General features: G+C 37.9%; 2 protein-coding genes and 2 long non-coding RNA genes across 4 annotated transcripts in view; 3 read left to right on the top strand and 1 right to left on the bottom strand.

Moving 5' to 3' along the window:
- The window catches only part of LOC149647376 (uncharacterized), a 198,749-nt gene that overhangs the window by 56,549 nt on the left and 118,304 nt on the right, over positions 1–23,896 (top strand). The window lies entirely within an intron of this gene.
- Positions 1,564–4,574, top strand: LOC149647393 (uncharacterized). Its single transcript, XR_016371813.1, has 2 exons — positions 1,564–2,020; positions 2,270–4,574. It is a non-coding gene; the product is annotated as an uncharacterized LOC149647393 (long non-coding RNA).
- On the top strand, positions 5,048–5,599 carry LOC149647392 (uncharacterized). Its single transcript, XR_016371933.1, has 2 exons — positions 5,048–5,092; positions 5,186–5,599. It is a non-coding gene; the product is annotated as an uncharacterized LOC149647392 (long non-coding RNA).
- Positions 13,530–15,614, bottom strand: LOC149647391 (uncharacterized). The gene is made up of 3 exons (XM_089849742.1): positions 15,516–15,614; positions 14,499–14,564; positions 13,530–14,441 (listed from the first exon to the last, which is right to left on the bottom strand). Exons 1-3 carry the CDS (start codon positions 15,525–15,527, stop codon positions 13,956–13,958), a joined length of 564 nt encoding a protein of 187 aa, XP_089705868.1. The 5' UTR covers positions 15,528–15,614; the 3' UTR covers positions 13,530–13,955.

The raw sequence follows: 23,896 nt of genomic DNA, 5'->3' as shown, positions 1-23,896 counted from the left end.
AACATATTCTTAGTATCGAGAAGGAATTCTAGGCTCAGAATTTATTTGGAATTATACATTTCGTTCGAGCATTCCTATAAGCCCATTCCACGAATTATTAACTTTCGCTCCCCAAAACTCATCCGCATTCGGGATAAGAGTAACGCTGAGAACGATATCAATGATTGCGGTTATTACGAAAAGCATAAAAACAGACCACTAACGTTACGTTTAGTTACTTGATATTGTCGAGTGCTTGTAGAACATGCAAGAATTTAATCATGTAGCCAGTTTCCTTTCCTTGTTCATTCGAAAAAACAAGTGGCGATAACTGATAAAAAAAATAAAAGTACTCAGCTGAAGTGTATGAAAGACAACAACCAAAACTAATCTAGCGAATTATCTTAGTTCAAGGAAATCCTTGCCATTGCCCGGCCCATTGGACTAGTAACATTATCTTTGAACAGTAATAAATCATGAAATGCTTTAGACTTACTTCCATGAAGGGTGCTTTGTAGTATTGTGCTGTTTCGTCGTGCGCCATTATTTCTTTTCAATTTTATTTCCCAATTGTAGTCGACGCAGTCTCGTAGGAGAACCATTGCAAAAGGATGAAATGTAATACAATGTATTCAGGTGTTTTGATCCCTTCTCAATTTGCTTGGTACTTCGACATAGCCGCCGCTCAATATTCTTATTGCGTGTAGAATTTAGCTATGTGGGGATAAAACCCTTTGCGTGTTTGAACTTGTTTTTCGGGGTTTCGTTTTGGTATGTTACTTTTAATTTCTGGCGTGAGTGAATATTGTGACCCGTTGAAACCGTGAGAGTAATAAAGTTTTCCAAAGTAGCGAAGGAATCAGAGCAAAGATAATGGTCCTACCTTCCTTGAGAGGAAAATCTTATTTCGGGATCGATGACGTGTCGACTTTTGTGGGAACTCGACTCGTTAGTTGCTAAGCAACCACTTTCTAGTGTCGCTAGTTTTTCACGCGTCTAACAAAGTATTTTACACTTAAATGCTTAAGACGTACTTCAATTAAAGGGGCAATATTAGTTCGTTTTGAACTCAATACTCTTCGTAAATGAATTCTCAGTTTTTCATTGTTCTTGGTGTGGTTATGAAAGAAAGAATTCAGAAATTGCAAACGTATGAAGTATTTTTCCTTTAAATCGTTCACAAGTTAGCGCTCACTAGTGGATGTTAAACTGCAGAATTATTTTGATGCCGAGTTTAAATTAGCTTGCGGTGATCGATTCTCGCATTCCGAGTGCACCCAGGCAAACAATTAAAAAGCGCAGTTGCGTGTTTCACCTTATTTTCCGAGCCTTTGTGGAGTTACTTTTAATTTGTGCCATGAGTGAATATTATAATACCCTTTCGAACCATTAATCTTGTTTACTTCACTTCTGAAGGAAACAGAGCAGAAATAATGGGTTTTTTTTTCATTGTCGGGTTGTTGATGATAAAGTCCCTAAATGTCAAATTTTGGATCCAAGGTGTTTTAATTGTTACTTTTGGTTAGTTTTAATAAGAAACTGATACTTAATGCAATTAATCAAATAAGTTTATTTACAAACAAAAAGTACATTGGGTGCTTTCGGCCCGCGGTTGAAGGACCCAATATGAATTTCAGTGAGGAACCGTGTAGCGGACTAAATACATCTATTGCACTACTTTAAATATTCAGTAGACCCGAGAAAGGTCAAAAAGCGATTTTGTATTTAATGGATATGCTTTGCTTAACACTATTCTATTTGTAGAAGTAATGTCAGTCCAAAGGTCAGACTCTGGTAAGGTGAGGCGCTACCGTGTTAACTTTTCAACATGTCAACGTATATTTCGAGAACGAGAGTGACGAGGGATGCGGAGAATCCGAAGAGACAGACGCGGAAAATGACCATGAAAGCCGAGACGTTGATGACGACGAACGAATCAGGGGTTTCCGTTCTGTGACATGGATGCATTTCGTTCTTCAAAGACGGGTTCAGATCCTCGAAACAATCGCCCTCAGTCAATTGGCGCAGTCTGGCAAATATGGTGAAAATTAGTTTCACAACAAACCTAAAGCCCTTAGTTGTAACCTTCTGTTGATAAGCGTTTGCGAAACATTTTTCTTGAAATACAACACTGAGTGGGTTATCATTAAAGGTTGACTTAGTTTCAACTTGCAACTTCCTGTCCTTGCGTATCTTCTCTTTATGACAGTCCAGTGAAGCATATCCCCAGAAATAAAAAATGTTTTTCGATTTTCAATTCGTGAATGAAGCTCGTCGTTTTCCGTTATAGTGCCACATGTCTGGTTACACGAATTTGGGTTCGCATCTGCTCGCTTCATTACTTCCGCATATGCCTTGTTAATCAACGCGTTTTGCTAAATCAGACATAAAGAAATAAAAAATTCTAAGATGAAAACCATGAAAGACGTCTATTAACCGAATGAGAAAATAATGAGTAATTCTGACCTGAACGAAACTGAATGGTGCCGTGTTTTTCGACAGCAAAGGCCTGGCATTGGGAAAATGAAATACGTCGTCGATGGTGTCGAAGGGAAGTGCTTCCGATTTGCTTGAAAACTGTGACGTCATTTCCGAAGATACAAAAACCAATAGAACGAAAGACGCCAAACTCCAGGAGACCGAAAGGAAACGAGAGACTCCGTTGCAATTCGAACTTTGGGGACCTGAGAATGAAATCTAATTCAAATATGGGAAATGAGTTTAGCGTTGCTCTGGAAGTTCTTACTCGTTCCCAGAAGGCATTGCACCAAAAACATGAAGGGCAGTTCAGATTTGACTTTTCCATATTTATAGTTTAGTTTCCCCGTCATGTAAATCAGCAGAAGGACACCAACAAACAAAACAACTATCTAGATATATTAAATATCAAAAACTTTAGTCCACTGTTTCAACATGAATAAAATTATAAGTCAAACGAAACATCTTTTTCCAGAGAGTTTAATCTACAATAGAAAGCTAGATCCTGATTACTGATAGACTTCAGGAAAGTGAAACTTGATGTCTGGTTACAATTTTATATGAAAATTAGGAAAGACAAGTTACCCATATGTCGACAACGGAGAAAATGTCGTTTTCATTTGATTGGTTTGTTCCGAATAATATTTGGAGTCTCGAAGTCCAAAATGTGTGCGAAGATGGAAAGGAATTGAAACGATCACTTGTTACGAACAAAGGAATTATTGAAAAATCTCCCTCCTGTGTATTGAAAACGTTAACTCTAATATTAATGAAAGATGTTGACCAAGAACTAACTCCTATTGCTATAAGAATATGATAAAACTCAGATTCTAAACCGAAAGACTCCGTGTCTTCCGAATCAAGTAGGCCCTAATTATTTCCGTGAAAATTAAACCTTAAAATGACAAATACAACAAAACCATGAAATTTCATTACAAGGAAGCTAAAGCCAATTTAAAATATTTTTAGTATCGAGAGTGAATTCTTGGCTCAAAAAAAATTTGGAATTATACATTTCTTTGAAGCATTCCTAGCATTCCATTCCAAGAATTATTAACTTTCGCTCCCACAAACTGATCAACATTGGGGATAACTGTAACGCTGAAAATATTTCCAATGATTGCAGATATTACAAAAGAACATAAAAGCAGACCAATAACATCACGCTTTCTTACTTGATATTGTCAAATAATTGTAGAACATTGGGTAATTTAATCATGTAGCCAGTTTTCTCTCCTTGTTCATTCGAATAAACAAATGGCGAAAACTGGTAAAAAATATAAATTACTCAGCTGAAGTGTATGAAAGACAAATGCTGAACATAATCTATTGAATTTTCTTAGTTCGAGGAAATCCTTGCCATTGGACTAGTAACATTATCTTTGAACAGTAATAAGTCATGAAATGCTTTAAACTTACTGCCATGAAGGTTGCCTTGTAGTATTTTGCTGTTTCGACGTGCATTATTATCAGGTTTTAATTTCTCAATTGTAGTCGACCACAAACATTAGAAACGATACAAGAACCAATTGCGAAAGAATGAAATGTAATAGAATGTATTCATGTTTTTTTGGTCCCTTCTCAAGTAGCCCCGTTCTTCGACATAGCCACCTCACAGTATTCTTAATGCGTGTAGAATTTAGCTTGCGGGGATCCCGCCTTGTGCAAAGCGAGCAGTCACTCGAATAATTTGAATGATTTCCTAAGAAAACGCTTTGCGTGTTTCAACTTGTTTTTCGGGGTTTCGTTTTGGTATGCTACTTTTAATTTGTGGCATGGGTGAATATTGGAACCGTTGAAACCATGAAAGTAATGAAGTTTTCCAAAGTAGCGAAGAAATCAGAGCAAGGATAATGGTCCTACCTTCCTTGAGAGGAAAATCTTTTTTCGGGATCGACGACGTGTCGACTTTTGTGGGAACTCGAGTCGTTAGTTGCTAAGCAACCACTTTCTAGTGTCTCTGGTTTTAGAGCGTCTAACAAAGTGTTTTACATTTAAATACTTAAGACTTCAATTAAAGGGGCAGGATTGTTGGTTTTAAACTGACTATTTCTTGGTGCAGTTATGCAAAAAAAAAATAACCCAGAAATTGAAAAAGTATGAAGTATTTTTCCTTAAACTCGTACTCAAGTTAGCGCTCACTAGTGGATGTTAAACTGCAGTATTATTTTGATGGCGAGTTTAAGTTAGTTTGCGGTGATCGATCCTCACATTCCGAGTGCGCCCAAGCAAACAATTAAAATGCGCAGTCTTTGGAAACTCTTTGCGTGTTTCAACTTCTTTTCCGAGCCTATGAGGCTTACTTTCAATTTGTGGCATGAGTGAATATTATAATACCCTTTCGAACCATTAATCTTGTTAACTTCAGTTCTAATGGAAACAGAGCATAAATAATGGTTTTTCATTGTCGGGTCGTCGATGATAAAGTCCCTAAATGTCAAATTTTGGATCCAAGGTGTTTTAATTGTTACTTTTGGTTTGTTTTAATAAGAAACTGATACTTAATGCAATTAATCAATTAAGTTTATTTACAACTAAAAGTACATTGGGTGCTTTCGGACCGCGGTTGAAGGACCTTATACGAATTTCGGTGGGGAATGGTGTAGCGGACTAATTACATCTATTAACCATTGCGGTATACTTTAAATTATTCCGTAGACCCGAGAATGGTCAAAAATCGATTTTGTATTTAATGGATATGCTTTTCTAAACACTTTTTTATTTGTAGAAGTAATGTCAGTCCGAAGGTCAGACTCTGGCTACCATGTTAACTTTTCAACATGTCAACGTATATTTCGAGAACGAGACTGATGAGGGATGCGGAGAACCCGAAGAAACAGACCCGGAAAATGACCATGAAAGCGGAGACGTTGATGACGACGAACGCATCAGGGGTTTCCGTTTTCTGACAGGGATGCAATTCGTTCTTCAAAGACGGGTTCAGGTCATCGAAGACATCGCCCTCGGTCAATTGGCGCAATCTGACAAATATGCTCAAATTAACTTTACTATAAACCTTTAACTTTAAGAAGAGACAACGAACCTTCTGTTGACGGTCTTGATTAGCGTTTGCGAAATGTTTGTGTTGAAATACAACACCGAGTAGGTTATCATTAAAGAATGGCTTAGTTTCAATTTGCAACTTCCTGTCTTGGCATATCGGGTCTTTATTATATTCCAGTGAAGATCATCAGAGGAGATGATATATTTTTCTCGATTTTCAATTCCTGAATGAATATCGTCGTTTTCGGTCAAGGTGTCGTATGTCTGGTAACACGAATCTGGGTTCGCTTCCGCTCTCTTTATTACTTCCGCATATGCCGTGTTAATCAAGGCATTTTTCTAAATCGAAATGAAAAGTCACCCCGCGAACGACTTCTATTTACCGAATGAAGAAGTGACGCGTAATTCTTATATTAATCTGACCTGAATGAAACTGAATTCTGCCGTGTTTTTCGTCAGTAAAGGCTTCGCCTCGGGAAAGTGAAATACATCGTCGATGGTGTCAAAGGGAAGTACTTCCGATGTGCTCGAATACTGTGACGTCATTTTCGAGGATACGAAAACCAATAGGAAGAAAGACGCCAGACTCCACGAGACCGAAAGAAAACGGGACAATCCGTTGCAATTCAAACTTTGGGGACCTGAGAATGAAATCTAATTCAGATATGGGAAATGATTTTAGCGTTGCTCTAGAATTTCTTACTCGTTCCCAGAATGCATTGCAACAAAAACATGAAGGGAAGTTCCGATTTCACTCTCCCATATTTAGAGTTTAGCTTCCCCGTCATGTAAATCAGCAGAATGACACCAACGGACCACACAATTATCTAGAGACAATTCGTATCAACACTTTTAGAATATTGAACATTTCGTTCTTGATGGATACAAATTGAAAAGCTAAATTAAACATATTTTTCCATAGAATATTCAGTTTAATCTAGGCCTTCAATAGAAAACTTAATTCCCGGAAAGAGAAACTGGACATCTTTGATCATTTTTGTATCTGGAAATAAGAAAGACTAGTTACCCATTTACTGACAACCGAAAAAATATCGTTTTCGTTTGATTGATTTGTTCCGAATAATATTTGGGATCTTGAAATTAAAAATGGTTGCGAAGATTTGAAGGAATTGAAACGATCTGTGGTTAGTGACATGGGTAATAGTGAAAAATCTCCCTCCTGTGTATTGAAAAGGTTTTATCAATTATTAATGAAAGAAGATGACCAAGAACTAACTCCTATTACTGTACGAATATGGCAAAACTCGGATTCTAAACAAATTTTCCCGTGTTAAGTGAAAATTAACCACCTTTTAAAGTTCGTAACTTCTTATTTTCAAATTATCTATGCCCTAATTATTTTCACGACAATTTAGCATTAGATTACAAAGTTTACTATTTCCAGCCAAAGCATGAAAGTAAGCGTGGATTGTAAAAGAAGCTGAAGCCATGTTGACATATTCTTAGTATAGAGAAGGTGTTCTTGGTTCAGAATATATTTTCAATTATACATTTCTTTCGAGCATTCCTAACATTCCATTCCAAGAATTATTAACTTTCGCTCCCCAAAACTGATCAGCATTCGGGATGAGAGTAACGCTGAAAAACACTTCCATTAATCCCTTTATTAAGAGTAGCGTAAAACAGGCCATTAACATTACCTGACATTGTCGAGTATTTGTAGAACATGCAGGAATTGAATCATGTAGCCAATTTTCTCTCCTTGTTCATTCGAAAAAACATATGGCGAAAACTGGTAAAAAATATAAATTACTCAGCTGAAGTGTACGAAAGACAAAAGCTGAACTCAATCTTGTGAGTTATTTTAGTTCAACGAAGTCCTCGCGATTGGACTGGTAACATTATCTTTGAACAGTAGTAAATCATGAAATGCTTAAACTTACTTCAACGAAGGGTGCTTTGTAGTATTGTGCTGTTTCGACGTTCATTATTATTACTTCTGAATTTCTTAAATGTTGTCGTGGGAGAAGCAATTGCAAAATAATGAAATGTTTTAGATTGTAATCAGGTGTATCGGTCCCTTACGCCTTTCTTCAACATAGCAACCGTGCAGTATTTTTTATTGCGTGTATAATTTAACTTGTGGGTATCGATTCTCACGTAACGCCAGCAACTACGAAAATTATTTGAAAAAATTCCGATAAAACGTTTTACGTGTTCTAACTTGTTGGCCAAGCTTTCACTTTCTTATGTTTCATTAAATTTATAGAGTGAGTAAATATCGAACCACGTTGAAACAATGAAAGTAAGAAAGGTTGTTACGTAAGTTTTGAAGGAATCAGAGCGGAGATAATGGTTCTTCCTTTCTTCGTGGAGAAACTTAATGTCGGGATCGATGAAAGGGCGGTCGACTGTTGTGGAACTAGACTCACGTTCGTTGCTAAGTAACCCGTTTCTAGAGTCGTTAGTTTTCACACTTTTAATTAGAATTTTATTTGCAAATTAGGAAAGACATGTTGCCCATATGTTAACCTTCGGTTATAAAGAAAAACATAAAAGTAGACCACTAACACTACGCTTAGTTACTTGATATTGTCGAGTGTTTGTTGAACATGCAGGAATTAAATCATGTAGCCAGTTTTCTCTCCTTGTCCATTCGAAACACAAATGGCGATAACTGCATGGTGAAAAATATAACATGCTCAGCTGAAGTGTACGAAAGACAACGGCCGAACATAATCTAGTGAATTATCTTATTTCCAGGAAGTCCTTGCGATTGGACTAGTAAGATTGTCTTTGAACAGTAGAAAATCAAAATCATGATTTGATTTAAACTAGTTGCAAAAGAATGAAATGCAATTGAATGCATTAAGGTGTTTTGATCCCTTTTCAAGTTGCGTCGTGCTTCGACATAGCCACCGCTCAATATTCTTATTGCGTGTAGGACTAAGCTTGTGGGGATCGCGCCTCGCTCAATGCGTGCACCCACTCGAATAATTTGAAGGAAATCCCGAAAAAACCCTTTGCGTGTTTGAACTTGTTTTTCGGGGTTTCGTTTAGGTATGTGTATTTTAATTTGTGGCATGAGTGAATATTGAAACCCGTTGAAACCATGAAAGTAATATTAAAGTTTTCCAAAGTAGCGAAGGCATCAGAGCAGTGATAATGGTCCTACCTTCCTTGAGAGGAAAATCTTATTTCGGGATCGATGACGTGTCGACTTTTTTGGGAACTCGACTCGTTAGTTGCTATGCAACCAGTTTGTAGTGTCGATAGTTTTGAGCGTCTAACACTGTACTTTCCATTTAAATGTGTAAGACTTACTTCAATAAAAGGGGCAGTATAGTTGGTTTAAGTCAATACTATTCGTAAATGAATTCTCTGTTTTTCAATGTACTTGCTGCAGTTATGAAAGAAATTGCAAACGTTTTAAGTATTTTATCATAGTCTTGAGTGTTTGAGTTCGTTCTCAAGTTGGCTTTCACTAGTAGATGTTAAACTGAAGTATTATTTTGGTTGTGAATTTAAATTAGCTTGCGGGGATCGATTAGTCCATACCGAGTGCGCCCAGGCAAACAATTGAAAAGGGCCTACGAGAGTTTCTTTTAATTTTTGGCATGAGCGCAATATAATACCCTTTCTAACTTCATTAATGTTGTTTACTTCAGTTCTAAAGGGAATAGAATGGCTATAGATTAATAGGGTTGTCGATAATAAAGTTGCTCTTGTGTGGAGGCCTCTTATGGTTACCGTAGAAATGATAATCTTGTGTTAGCTAGAAGTCTGTAAAATATCTTTCAAGAAGCGTTTTGCAATATTAATCGGTATCCCTTGAAAGGTTATGCATAAACGTTTCATCATATTTGGTCACAAAAAATTCTTAATATTAGGGAAGAAATTCTTTATTCAAAATAATTTTAGTGGGATAAATAGTCTGATACAATACACCGGAGAGACTACAAACGCCAGCTATAGTACACGCCAGTCAAACTGACGTGTCATGTTTACCCCATTTCATGTTCATTTGAACATTTCCCCTCTTTTTACTCTCCGAACTTGTAATCACTGTAGTTGAAGGATTTTATATGACATTCTTGTTCTTGTATGAACTTGTGTGGTGGACCGTGAAGCGGCCGAATTTCTTCTATTAACTTGTGCAGTAAATAATAACATTCAGTACCAGAGAATGGGCAAGAAGCGATTTTGTAGGTGATGGATATGCTTTTGCAGATACTATTCTTTAAGTAGGAGTATCGTCGGTCTAAAGTTGCAGTCGTGATAGTTGATGATGCTAATGTCACCAAAATTCACTAAAATTTCATGCTATTGCACTAGGGTCAAGATGAGATTTATTTTGTAGGTGATAGATATCCTTTGTATACACTACATCTTTTTTGCTATGTTTTAAGTACTTTTCAAAGGAGTAATGTCGAAGTAAAGGTGAAACTCCTGTAAGCTAAGGCGCCACCGTGTTAACTTTCAACATGTCAACGTATATTTCGAGAACGAGAGTGACGAAGGATGCGGAGAATCCGAAGAGACAGACGCGGAAAATGACCATGAAAGCCGAGACGTTGATGACGACGAACGAATCCGGGGTTTCCGTTCTCTGACAGGGATGCAATTCATTCTTCAAAGATGGGTTCAGATCCTTCAAGCAATCGCCCTCGGTCAGTTGTCGCAACCTGAGAAATACGGGAAATAAACTCAATCATAAACCTAAAACTTTAAGAGGAGACACAAACCTTCTGTTGACGGTCATGATCAGAGTTTGTGAAATGTTTTTCTTGAAATACAACACCAAGTAGCTTATTATTAAAGGCTGCTGGCTTTGTTTCAATTTGCAACTTCCAGTCTTTGCGTACCGGGTCTTGATTACATTCCAGCGAAGCAAATCCCCAGCAATAAAAAATCTTTCTCGATTTTCAATTCCTGAATGAATGTCGTCGTTTTCCGTTATAGTGCCGTATGTCTGGTAACACGAATCTGGGTTCGCATCTGCTCGCTTTATTACTTCCGCATATGCCGTGTTATGCAGTGCGTTTTTCTAAATCAAAAATAAAAAATAAAAAATTCAAAGATGAAAGCAATGGACGTCTATTAACCGAATGAGAAAGTAATGAGTAATTCTTATATTGATCTGACCTGAATGAAACTGAATTGTGCCGTGTTTTTCGACAGCAAAGGCCTGGCATTGGGAAAGTGAAATACATCGTCGATGGTATCGAAGGGGAGTGCTTCCGATTGGCTCGAAAACTGTGACGTCATTTCCGAGGATACGAAAACCAATACAATGAAAGACGCCAAACTCCACGAGACCGAAAGGAAACGAGACACTCCGTTGCAATTCAAACTTTGGGGACCTGAGATTCAAATTGGTTTCAGTTTAGAAACGAGTAAAGCGTTGCTCTAGAAGTTCTTACTCGTTCCAAGAAGGCATTGCAACAAAAACATGAAGGGAAGTTCCGATTTAAAATTCCCAAATTTAGAGTTTAGTGTCCCTATCATGTAAATCAGCAGAATGGCACCAACGGATGCCACAATTATCTAGATATTTTAAATATCAACAACTAAGTCAACTACTTCAACATGAATAATATTATAAACCACACTAAACATTTTTTTGCACATTCAAATTAGTCTACAATAGAAAGCTTGATCCTGTTGATTGATAAACTTTAGGAATGTGAAACTTCATGTCTTTGACTACAAAATTATATGAAATTAGTATAGACAAGTTACCCATTTATTGACAACAGAGAAAATATCGTTTTCATTTGATTGGTTTGCTCCGAATAATATTTGGATTCTCGGAGTCAAAAATGGGCGTGAAGATGGAAAGGCATTGAAACGATCTGTGGTTAATGCCAAAGGAGATATTGAAAAATCTCCCTCCTGAGTATTGAAAACGTTACCACAATTATTATTATTGAAAGAAGTTGACCAAGAACTAACTCGTATTACTAAAAGAATATGGCAAGACTCGCATTCTAAACAAATTTTCCCATGTTAAGTGAAAATTAACCACCTTATAAGGCTCATAGCTACTTATTTTCGAATCAACTAGGCCCTAATTTATGTTCACAAAAATTTAACAATAAAATGGCAAAGTGTGCTTTAAAACCAAACCATGCAATTTCGTTCTATTGAAGCTAAAGCCATGTTAACATATTCTTAGTATCGAGAATGAATTCTTGGTTCAGAATTTATTTGGAGTTATACATTTCTTTCGAGCATTCCTAGAAGTCCGTTCCAAGAATTATTAACTTTCGCTCCCAAAAACTGATCAGCATTCGGAATAAGAGTAACGCTAAAAATCATTCCTTGATTGCTGTTATTACACAAAATTTTAAAGCAGACTAATAACGTAACGCTTAATTACGTGATATTGTCGAGTATATGTAGAACATTGAGGAATTTAATCATGTAGCCAGTTTTCTCTCCTTGTTCATTCGAAAAAACAAATGGCGAAAACTGAAAAGAAAGATGGCCCAAGGGCCTTAATAGTAGCCACATCGTTATCTATTTAATTAACACATAAATAAAAAGAAAAAAATTCAAAGACCCTAAAAAAATCAGAAGTGTCCAACCCCACAGATAAAAATTCAAAAGTATCCGACCCCACAGATAGAGAGGTACCATCCCCCCCCCATCCCCGACACTTTAGAGGTAAACTGAAGGATGAAAACTCTAATGTATTATTAAGTCTCTATGGTTCAGTGGTAGCGTGTCTTACTGGTGTGGTAGCGTGTCTTACTGGTGTGGTAGCGTGTCTTACTGGTGCGCCAGCGACCCGGGTTCAATTCCAGAGTGCGATGTGAAACATTTTAATTAAAATAGAATCTCTAACCGAGCTCAGTTACACCATGAGTTAATAATATGTTAGCTCCCAGGGAGCTAACATATTATTAACTCATGGTGTAACATATTATTCACTCATGGTTACACCTATTGGTGGTTTGAGGTGCTATAGAGTTCCTTTTAAGCTAAAATCTAACGATAACGAAAGCGACAACCCCGGCCACTACCACTACTACTACTACTTCTACTACTAAGGCTCGGGTCAAACTAAGAGCCTCATCGTATACTACGATGTGGCTAAAAATACAACGTACTCATCTGAATTGTATGTAAAACAACGGCCGAACATAATTTAGTGAATTATTATATTATTTCAAAGAAGACCTCGCGATTGGACTAGTAGCATCATCTTTGAACAGTAGCAAATCATGATGAAATGCTTTAAACTTACTTCCATGAAAGGTGTTCTGTAGTAGTTTGCTGTTTCGACGTTCATTATTATTGCTTCTTAATTTCTTAAATCTAGTTGTATTAGAACTAATGGCAAAAAAATAAAATGTAATGGGATGCATTCAGGTATTTTGGTCCCTTCTCAATTTGGGCAGTTTCATCCAGCAGAATAATTTGAAGTAAAATGCTAAGAAAATCATTTGCGTGTTTGAACTTGTTTTTCGAGAATCGAGATTTCGCTTTGAAATGATTCTTATAATTTGTGGCGTGAATATTGAAACCATGAAATGCCTAAAGTTGTTAGTTTTGATGGGATAATGGTCCTGCCCTTCTTTGGCTGAAAATTTATTCGGGATCGATAACTCTTCCACTGTTGCCGGAACTCGGGTCGTTCGTTGCTAAGCAGCCAATTTTTAAAAGTAAATTTATAAAGTATATTTTATTTAGGCCTAGGTGCTTAGAATTTTAATTAAATGGATCGATCCTAGCATTGCGCGTGCACCCAAGCGAAGAATTAATAGGCGCAGTTCTAAGAAACTCTTTGCGTGTTTCACCTTATTTTCCGAACCTACGAGGCTTAGTTTCAATTTGTGGCATAAGTGAATATTATACCCTTTCGAAACTTTAAAGTTCTTTACATCAGTTCTAATGGAAAAAGAGCAGCTATAATGGCTATAGATTAGTTATGTTGTCGATACTAAAGTTTCTGCAATGTGGCGTCATCTTGTGGTTACCGTAGAACTGATGTCTAGTCAGCTAGAAGTCTATAATGTGTTACAATAACAAGTGGAATACTTTTGAAAAGCTATCCATAAAACATTCATCATGGTGTGTGATAAAAAGATAATCACTTAATATTTGGGAAGAAATTTTTTATTCAAAATACTTTTAGCAATATAAATAGTCCAATACACCGAGAGGTATTTGTTATACAACAAAACATGAACATTCGAATATTTAGTTAATTTAGCCTTTAAATACGTATAAAAGAGTCCAGAAAAGTCATTCCACCCTAAAATGCGCGTTAGCTTTGGGTTCCAACAACCGAGAGTAAAGTCAGATCAGTACTGAGTTCAACCATCCATAAGTTTGTCCTAAATTCGTCCATAAGTTTCAAAACACTGGTTACTGAGAGCTTGCAATTGAAGCTCTCAGTAAGGCATTGTTAAGTGTCGTACTTATGAACGCGATTATTTCAAACTTATGATGGATACGATTCTAGTTAGTCGCGTTTATTCAGAAGGTGAAAGTCAATTAGAATTAAGTTCATTGAGAATCGTGGTTTATCGTCGAACGATGTATTCGTAAGGAGAACCGGATTCGAGTACTCTGTAACCGGAACTGGCGCGGGGAACCGAGATGACTCTGTATCCGCTGGTGGGCGCTACGGCGATGGGGCGTTCGATGATGATGGGTTGAGGGGCGGGCCTCAAGTAGACGGGACGAGGGGCGGGGCGAGCGACGATGACGCGTCTGACTGGTTGAACGGGTTGAACGACGGCGACTGGAGCGGGGGCCGGACTGTTGACTTGTTGCACATTGACGTCAGCGGGGGCGCTGCTCTCGACACCGGGTTCGTTCGAGACGACGGTGGCGCGGTATCCCAATTCATCGGCGACGTAATCAACTTGACGGGAACGTCCGTCTGGGTCGCTGATGCTGTAGCTACCAGTGACACGACCGGCTCCGTCACCTTGGGATCGATGCGAAGAAACTCCACCATCTTCACCGACGTTTCGGTATTCGAAGGCGTATGGCTGCGGAGGTTCCTGAAACATAAACAGTCACTCGCGATTCTCTTGTCAGCTGCAAAGAGGTGTACTTACAGCTGGTGCCGACAAAAGTTGGGCGTTGATGGCCGCTACACACACCAAGGCGAAGACGGCTAGAATCTGTTTAATTGAATTTGTTTTTGTTAATTTAGCGAAATTGTTATTATCATGCCATTTTTCCATTGGCATTTTACACGGAGTAGTTTTAGGGGAGAATCTGAACTGGTCGAAGTAATTTGAGGTTAGCTTCTCATTAACTAAAATTTCGAAAGGATTTTACGGGATGCACAATGGATTTTAAATAAATTAATCATTTTTCCTTATGTTGGGGCACGCCTACGAAAAACATCTTCGAGAGCAGAGACCCAAGGTCAAAAGGATCACAAATAACTGAGCTACCGTGTTACATTTTATCACAGATTATGGTAACGTGTGGGAGTTAGAGACCACGCTTACATTGCCCAAATACCAAGGTCAATTAGTAGCGTAACCAAATAACAGTAACATTCCCAAATATATCTACATAAAAACTGAAAATTCTACCAACAACTTGTCCTACTTCGAACAGGCTTTAAGAGTTACGAATTTTTGATGCATTTTAATTATAATCGAATCGAGATAGAACACGATTAATCGATTAAATCTACAGAAAATCTTCCTATCAAATACTCTGGCTAATGTTCGATTTAGATTGAAATTAATCACCTTTTTTTGTTAACCGATTAAATTTAAAACATTCATAAATGATTTTACTAACATTAAAAAATTTTGAAATTTTCTTTTCAAGCTAATTACGACTAAAGTGAATATGAGATTTACCGTTTGAATTAAATAATCTGAATAACGTTTGATTTTTATTGGAAAAAAAATCAACTAATTTTAATCAATTCAACCCTTTATGGAATGGACGATTACTCGAATAATTGAAATCATATCTCGTTCTTCCATTTTAATCGAGTCTTAAATGAACTATTTCCACTAAATAAAATTAACAATTAACCCTCGTAAAGCAAGTACAAGCTAAGACAAGTCAGTACTTATCTTTTAACTCGTAACTGAGAAGTTACTTACTTGAGAAGTCATGTTGTTGCTGCGAGTACTTGTTTCTTCGACTTTGTTAGAATGTGAAAGTTGAAGTGATGATCTCGAAGAGAGGCGAATCCTTTTTATACGAAATCCTCCTCATTAATTTCGAGACCACTTTTTGTGAACCTGAGACACTGGTTACGAAGATTCCGCACTCCGATAAAATCCACCGCGTAATATAGAGACAGAGAAAGACATAAAAAATACAAGAATTGAGAAAGAAAGTAACACCAACGCCTTCAGCCAATAAGATAGATAGATACAAGCGTAAAGAACATAAGCACCACAAGTATGACACGCACTCAAATGAAATACCGTCAGTTACAATACAAAGTTATCGAAGTTGCTAGCGTAAATATGTGACATTAGGAATACATTTATTTCATCGACTTTTAATCTTCAACTTTCTGCTTGAACTAAAGAGGAGGAGATGTAGAAAGCCTCACCCATGACGTCATGCATAATGTATTTGAACTTAGAAGCGAAGGGACATTGACATCGCTATCAACCTTTGCCGAATATAAATAAGCTATCTTCGAGTTGAGTAAAAGAGTAAACCTAGGGTTAATAGCCAATGAAACGCCAGGAAAGAGACACGGGCGGTTTAACAACGTTTTACGCCCTTCCCCTTGCCTTCAATCAGATAAGAAATCTATGTATTAATTATATGACAAAAACTAACTTTCGATAAACATCAAGTTGTAATATATTATGGTGGTTTCAGTTTCCCTTCACACGTTTTCAAGTAAAATCCCAACCAATCAACAACGTGTTAGAGAGCAAACCATCATTTCTTATGAGATTTTGAATTACGGTAAACAATGTAAAGTACCGTATTATACTTATTGCTATGACGTTACTTATGATAGAAGCAGCTCGTAACACGGTTTTTCCGGAACTGTCACCGCTTTGGGCTGGAGAAGATATAACGTTCAAATCAAGTCAGGGAAACCACTTCGACCAAAGGGTTTGGGCAATGAAAAAAAATTAAACGCGACAATGTGTGTCATGTAGTCAGTGGGGTGTCCACGAGGGGTAATATACCACGAAACGTTTGAATCAATTACTTTTCATTACAATTACAACGCTGACTTCAGGAATAGTTAACACCCAAGTTTTTAAATATCGCCCGCTCAATCTAAATCAGGAATTTGAAGTTAATATTTCTTTTGTTCGTACTAAGTTAACATCGTTATTTAGAGGTATTGTTCAAAATGCCCACTCTTAATTGCGCTATTACACTTTGAACTACTTGTACATTACCAGCTTGGCACACTTCTACCTTTAAAAGTACACTTGCACCATATACAGGCTTATTATGGTTGTTAGATTGAAAGCTATTGAAATTGTCTAAACAAGTTGGGCAGGCTGATTTTTCTTCCTCGCCACGTGTTGCAATTTCCTTGTTCTAGGGGACAATGTTTGGGGACCCGTACATGTACCTCCGAAGCTAATGTTTTTACACCCCATGTTCTTTGACACTTTTCATTCAATCTGACTAAAAGAACACACCCTACAAGTTATGACATACTTATCAGAAGCAACATGTATATTGTAAGTTGTGACAAAGGCTAGCTTGTGAAATAACCACATCAGGCAGATATTTCATGGCTATTTTTATTGTAGGTTCGGAGCCTCCGCTATATATCTAGGTAGATGCGTGTCGATTTTTACGCGGGGAAATATCCAGTTTCATACAGGAAATATTTTTATTCTTTGTGTGTACAAGGTGGCGCTTTTATGACCGTCGCGACCGGGGTTTTCCATAAATTTTTTTTGTATAAACTTATGTGGTGGACCATGAAGCGGCCGACTTGCATCTTGTGCAATAGTTGAAAATATTCAGTGTATCAGAGAATGATCAAAAAGCAATTTTGTAGGTGATGGATATGCTTTTGTAGATACTATTCTTTTTACCGGAGTAGAGTCGGTCTAATGGAATGACACGCGTAAGCTAAGGCGCTTCTTTGTTACTTTTCAACATGTCAACGTATATTTCGAGAACGAGAGTGACGAAGGATGCGGAGAATCCGAAGAGACAGACGCGGAAAATGATCATGAAAGCCGAGACGTTGATGACGACGAACGAATCGGGGGTTTCCGTTTTCTGACAGGGATGCAATTCATTGTTCAATGACGGGTTCAGATCCTTCAAGCAATCACCCTCGGTCCCTCGGTCAGCTGTCGTAGCCTAACAGATGATAAATTTAATTTCACTATAAACCTTAAAAATCAATAGGAGACACGAACCATCTGTTGACGGTCTTAATCAGAGTTTGCGAAATGTTTTTCTTGAAATACAGCTCCAAGTGGGTTTTCATTAGAGGCGGGCTTAGTTTCATTTTGCAACTTCCTGTCTTTGCGTACCGGCTCTTTATTATATTCCAGTGAAGAAAAACTGTATTAATAATAAATCTTTCTCGATTTTCAACTTCCGAATGAATTTCATCAATTTCCATTAAAGTGCCGTATGTCTGGTAACACGAATCTGGGTTGGCATCTGCTCGCTTTATTACTTCCGCATATGCCGTGTTAATCAATACATTTTTCTAAATCGAAAATAAAAGAAATTGAACAACATTTCTTTAAAGCTATGAAGAGAACCTTGAGGAACTTCTATTTAACGAATGAGAAAGTTACGCTTAATTTTTATATTAACCTGACCTGAATAAAATTGAAAATTGCATCGTTTTTGGTTGACACAGGCATCGCATTGGGAAAGTGAAATACATCGTCGATGGTGTCGAATGGGAGCGCTTCCGATTTGCTCGAATATTGTGACGTCATTTCCGAGGATACGAAAAGCAATAGAACGAAAGACGCCAGACTCCACGAGACCGAAAGAAAACGAGAAACTTCGTTGCAATTCATACTTTGTGGACCTGAGAATGAAATTGAATTCAGTTATGGAATGAGCATATCGCTTCTCTAAAAGTTCTTACTCGTTCCCAGAAGGCATTGCAGCAAAAACATGAAGGGCAGTTCAGATTTGACTTTTCCATATTTAGAGTTTAGTTTCCCTGTCATGTAAATCAGCAGAGCGAGACCAAAGAACAGAACAACTATCTAGATTCAATTTATATCAACACTTTCAGAATAAAACATTGATCAACTCGAAAGGTCGGTCATTCATGAAGTTCCGTACGCTACCCGCGAAATCCAATTTAAGAAACCCGAAAAATCAATGCTGATTTCGAAATCCCATAAAAAATCCGAAATCAGTAACAAAATCGAAAAACCAGTAAAGAAATCGCGAAATCAACAAAGAAATCGCGAAATCCATTACAAAATTCGCGAAATCCAAAATCCAAAAAATCACAAAATCCGACGAAATCACGGGAAAAATATCAAAATCCGAGGAAAGCACGGGAAAAATATCAAAATCCGAGGAAAACACGGGAAATATTCCAAAATCCGTCGAAATCACGGTGAAAATCGCATAGTCCGTTGGATTTTATAGAATTTTGAAATCAAACGAAATCCGAAGAAATCAAATTGGATTTCGAAATCCCGTACACTTTTTAAAAACATCCGATCCCTCGAATCAACTATATGGACACGAATTTGAAAGCTAAAATAAACATATTATATTGAAGCATGAGTTAATAATATGTTAGCTCCCTATAAGTTACTCAGGCTCCATAGGCGTAATGTATCCAGCGATTTCTTCTCATTTCGCCCGCGCGGGAAAAGAATCCGAATGTTGCGCTCTCTCTTGTCGCAAAAAAAAAAATGATAAAAATCCCGCTCGTACGGCTCCTCGACCTCGAGTCGTCGGCTGCATTTTCACCAAGGGAGTGTTTTAGTCGTGAATTTTTATGTTTTGACAATTTAACATTAAATTATGCGATTTGTTTCAGTACTGAGACAAAAAAATCCAGGAACTCAATGAAATTTGCCTATATTGATAAAGAATGCTTAAGATAAGAGTTGTTATTGTGTCTTGAAACCAGAAAATTATACAACTGAGCTAAGTCCAATCCACTGATCTCTTAACTGTTTTCTTAACCGAGGCTACTGAGCGAAATATTCGGATGCTTAAATAGCTCCGATATCATTGGCTAGCTTCCACTACACGCGCTTCCGGGGAAAAACCGGAAAGAAGAGTAAATATGATTTTCGTTCACGTGGCGGCCGCAGAGCGTCGCATATAATTGGGAAGCCGGCGGCGCGGGAGAAAACGCTGGAGTATAAAAATGAATTGCCTGAGTAACTTATAGGGAGCTAACATATTATTAACTCATGATTGAAGTAAAGTTTGGTCAAATTTAGAAAAGTGAAACTCGACGTCTCTGATTACAATTTTATATGGAAATTACTATAGACAAGTTACCCATTTATTGACAACCGAGAAAATATCATTTTCATTTGATTTCTTTGTTCCGAATAATACTTGGATTCTCGAAGACAAAATTGTGTGCGAAGATGGAAAAGAATTAAAACGATCACTTGTCACGAACAAAGGCAATAGTAAAAAATCCCCCTCCTGTTTATTGAAAACGTTAACTCAATTACTGTTGAAAGAAGTTGACCAAGAACTAACTCGTATTACTGTAAGAATATGGTAAGACTCGGATTCTGAACTAATCATTTTATGTTAAGTGACAATTAACCTTCTTATAAAACTCAAAGCTTCTTATTTTCGAATCAACTACGCCCTAATTATGTTCACAAGAATTTAACAATAAATTGGCAAATGTGTGCTATTTGCATTATATCAGCCTTTCGATAAAAAAGGTAAAGCCATGTTAACATATTCTTAGTATCGAGAATGGATTCTTGGCTCGGAATTTATTTGGAATTATACATTTCTGTCGAGCATTCCTAGCATTCCATTCCACGAATTATTAACTTTCGCTCCCCCAAACTTGTCTACATTCGGGATAAGAGTAACGCTGAAAAACATTTCCATGATTCTGGTTATTATGAGTACCATAAAAGCACCACTAACTCTACGCAAATTACTTGATATTGTCGAGTGTTTGTAGAACATGCAAGAATTTAATCATGTAGCCAGTTTTCTCTCCTTGTTCATTCGAAATAAAAAATGGTGAAAACTGGTAAAAAATACAACGTAATCAGCCGAAGCATGCAGTGGCGGCTCAAGTCAAGTGGAGGCCCCAAGCGGTAACCATTTTGGGGCCCCTAAACTCAAGATATTAAAATTAAATAGTACTTGTAAGAAGAAATTTATATGAGAAGGCCTAAAATAGCGTCCTGTGCGCGCGTGATAGTCGACAATCCTCCCTTAATGGGTGAGAGGGGGGGTTAAAAATGCGCCGGGACTTAATATTTTATCTTACACCGTTTTTCTTTGGGGTCGCCTGAGAGCGCTCCGAGATCGCTCCAAATTTACGTGTTACGTCATCGCTCTAGCTCGGAGGACCGAATGTAGTTGCTCCTAATGAAAGACAAAAGTTTTTTCAGACCGGTTTTGTGACGTTTTCAGGCGCTCCGTCTCTAGAGTTGGAGCGGTTGGGATCAATCCGGGAGGAAACCGGGAGGGAGCGACTGGGTCATTGTAAGACGCGCCGCCGTCTCGGAGCAGCTCGTTTTTACCGCAAAGCTTTCCACCATGGAGGAAGGATACGAGCTATGGGCTCTATAGGAGCGGCCAACTAATAGGCGAAAGAGAAGCCAAAAAGGGAACTGGTGGCGCCGCCAGACGGCGAGTAAAGTAACTGAAGTTCGAAAAAAATTCAAAACCATGGGGGGAAAAAACAAATCGAAACATGTGGCTAATAAATTATTGCAGTGCTCCTAACTGCAAAAATAAATAAGAAATGCTAGAAATTTGTCTTTTTTTCCGAATTCCCAAAAATACCTGTTTTTTTATACTTTAGTAACTTTACTCGCCGTCTAGTGGCGCCACCAGTTCCCTTTTTGGCTTCTCTTTCGCCTATTAGTTGGCCGCTCCTATAGAACCCATAGCTCGTATCCTTCCTCCATGCTTTCCACCAAAGAGAAGGGAAATAGAGGAGAGATAAACGCACAGGCAGCCGTGATCCATTCGTATTGAGAAGAGAGGAAAATTTGTGGTACGCGGCGGCTCTTAACGCGCAACTTATTCGCGCACAGTTGACGTTATTGGTTCTCCTATTTCGGGCTACTACGTCACCAAAATTGCTCGGAGAGGTTTAAACGATGTTAAAACGTACGCTTTAAAAATCAAAAGCCGAGGCTTTGTAGCAGCAATTTTTTGTTCGAGGCATTTTCGTACGTAATTTTTAATTATCCTAAATACCTAAATGACTCTAAGTTTCTATTGTTGAACGTTTATTTTACAAAATATTATGTCCTATCTGCCCTCTTCTTTGAAGAGATAGGAGTTGGCACTTTTAATTTTTCACTATAATCCTAACGATAGATAGTATAAGATTAGAGCCGTGTAATGTTTCAGGAAAATATTAAAAACATCTTACTTGTAAACATATAACACCACCAAATGATGTTTTTTAATTAAATCCGGAGTAAGGTCTGACCTACCACAGTTATTTATCCATTTCACACATTGTTGATGTTTGGTTATAGGTTTTGGAAATGGTTTAAAAGTTATACCGTTCATTTTCGGATTACTTGAATACCGCGTATTGCTACTACAATTCAAGTAGCAGCATTTTTTGTGGTAAACCATTTTAAATTACGTCCGATAAATAAATAACTCTTTGCTTAAAAAAGCCCACTTGGCTGAACAACATTTCACTTAAGCCTCGGCTTTTGATTTTTAAAGCGTACGTTTTAAACCTCTCCGAGCAATTTTGGTGACGTAGTAGCCCGAAATAGGAGAACCAATAACGTCAACTGTGCGCGAATAAGTTGCGCGTTAAGAGCCGCCGCGTACCACAAATTTTCCTCTCTTCTCAATACGAATGGATCACGGCTGCCTATGCGTTTATCTCTCCTCTATTTCCCTTCTCTTTGTTTCCACCATCAATTTCTTTTACCTTTTCGTTAAGCCTTGGTTAGGTTTCTGGAACTCACGAAATCATTGGTATAGTACACTTGATTCAATTTAGAAACAATTACAGAACGAACGATTTTCACGTAGAGACACATATTCAAAATCCATCAAGTTATGTATGTTCAAAACCTTTAACTAACTTGTTCATGGCAATTAGAAGCAACCGTCGTACCGTTTCAGCACTGCATTTTCTGTTTCCTTTGCTCGAGGTTTACTTTTTCTCTAGGTGGAACACGTCATTCACGTCCGTATGACCAATCCCCATGGGATCCAATGGGAAAGCGCAGAGCAATGACGGGCATGAAAGGGGTGCTTACTTGTCCACTGACACCGGCGTAAGAGTAGAAGCGCAAAATCTCGCAACTTAGGTCTTCTATATCTATATAAATCGAAGTCCTGACTGACTGACTGATAATCAACGCCCAGCCCAAACCACTTGTCCTAGAAGGCTGAAAATTTGCAGGAACGTTACTCATAAGTAGTAGGCGCCTACTAAGAAAGATTTTTGCAATCCGCCCCCATCTTAGAAATGTAAAAAATTTTCTCTATGCAACAAAGTCCGCGCGTTTCAACCGATTTCGCAAATATTTAGTACACTGGTTTCCTTTAAAATATAGTCGGGCTGAAAGGTCTTTAGGGTTCGATTTGTTGCCATCTTTTTAAATGGCGGCCAAAAACTTAAAACCCTACTTTATGGAATAGTGTCCGCGTGGAAAGTAATAAAAAATGTCCCGACGGGCTGACGGGCAACGCCGAGTGCCTTCGCTCCTAGGGTGCTACAAAAGTATCAGTCAGCAGTAAAATATACCCATTCTTTATATCATTTTGATAGAAGTTCTTATTACACGCGAGCGACGGCGCGGGTAACAGCTAGTCTTATATAAATCCCTTCTTGGTAATACTGAAAGGGAAAATATTCCTCATTTATTTCCTTTTAAAACTATAAGTCTCTTCCATTTTTTACTTTAAAAAAAAAATTGTTAATGGAAGAAAATTAATTCTGCTCAATTCGGGGCCCCATGGCATCCCGGGGCCCCAAGCGGCCGCTTAGTCCGCTTACCGTTAAACCCGCCACTGGAAGCATGGCCGAAGCCTATGTAAGTCGAAGGCTGAACGTAATCTAGTGAATTATCTTAGTCCTAGTGATTGGACTAATAACATTATCCGTTGCCTACGCTATAACGTAGGCAACGCATTATCTGATATACAGGGTGTTTCTGGAAAGTCTGGCACAAATTAACAGGCATGTTCCTTGGGTCAAAAGGAGTCCGAAAGGTCCTATGACGTTTTGGGGTAAAGCGCTCCGTTGCGACGTTATGGGCTCTCAAAAGTAGGCCGAAAAACGAGGATATTTTGCAGAATTATAGCACTAGTATTGTGGTTTTGACCCAATTGTTTTCGATTA

This window comes from Phalangium opilio, unplaced genomic scaffold (genome assembly GCF_054372755.1).
Source record: "Phalangium opilio isolate 3A_F unplaced genomic scaffold, DU_Popi_V2 ptg000089l_1, whole genome shotgun sequence".
NCBI lineage: Eukaryota > Metazoa > Arthropoda > Arachnida > Opiliones > Phalangiidae > Phalangium > Phalangium opilio.
The sequence above is the reverse complement of the archived record's forward strand: the minus strand, read 5'-3'. Positions and strand labels throughout refer to the sequence as shown.

Excerpts from the sequence above, each read along its gene's own strand:
- LOC149647391 (XM_089849742.1), bottom strand. Across the intron at positions 14,442-14,498 it reads AACTTTTGTCGGCACCAGCT|GAACCTCCGCAGCCATACGC; the intron begins GTAAGTACACCT and ends TTTATGTTTCAG.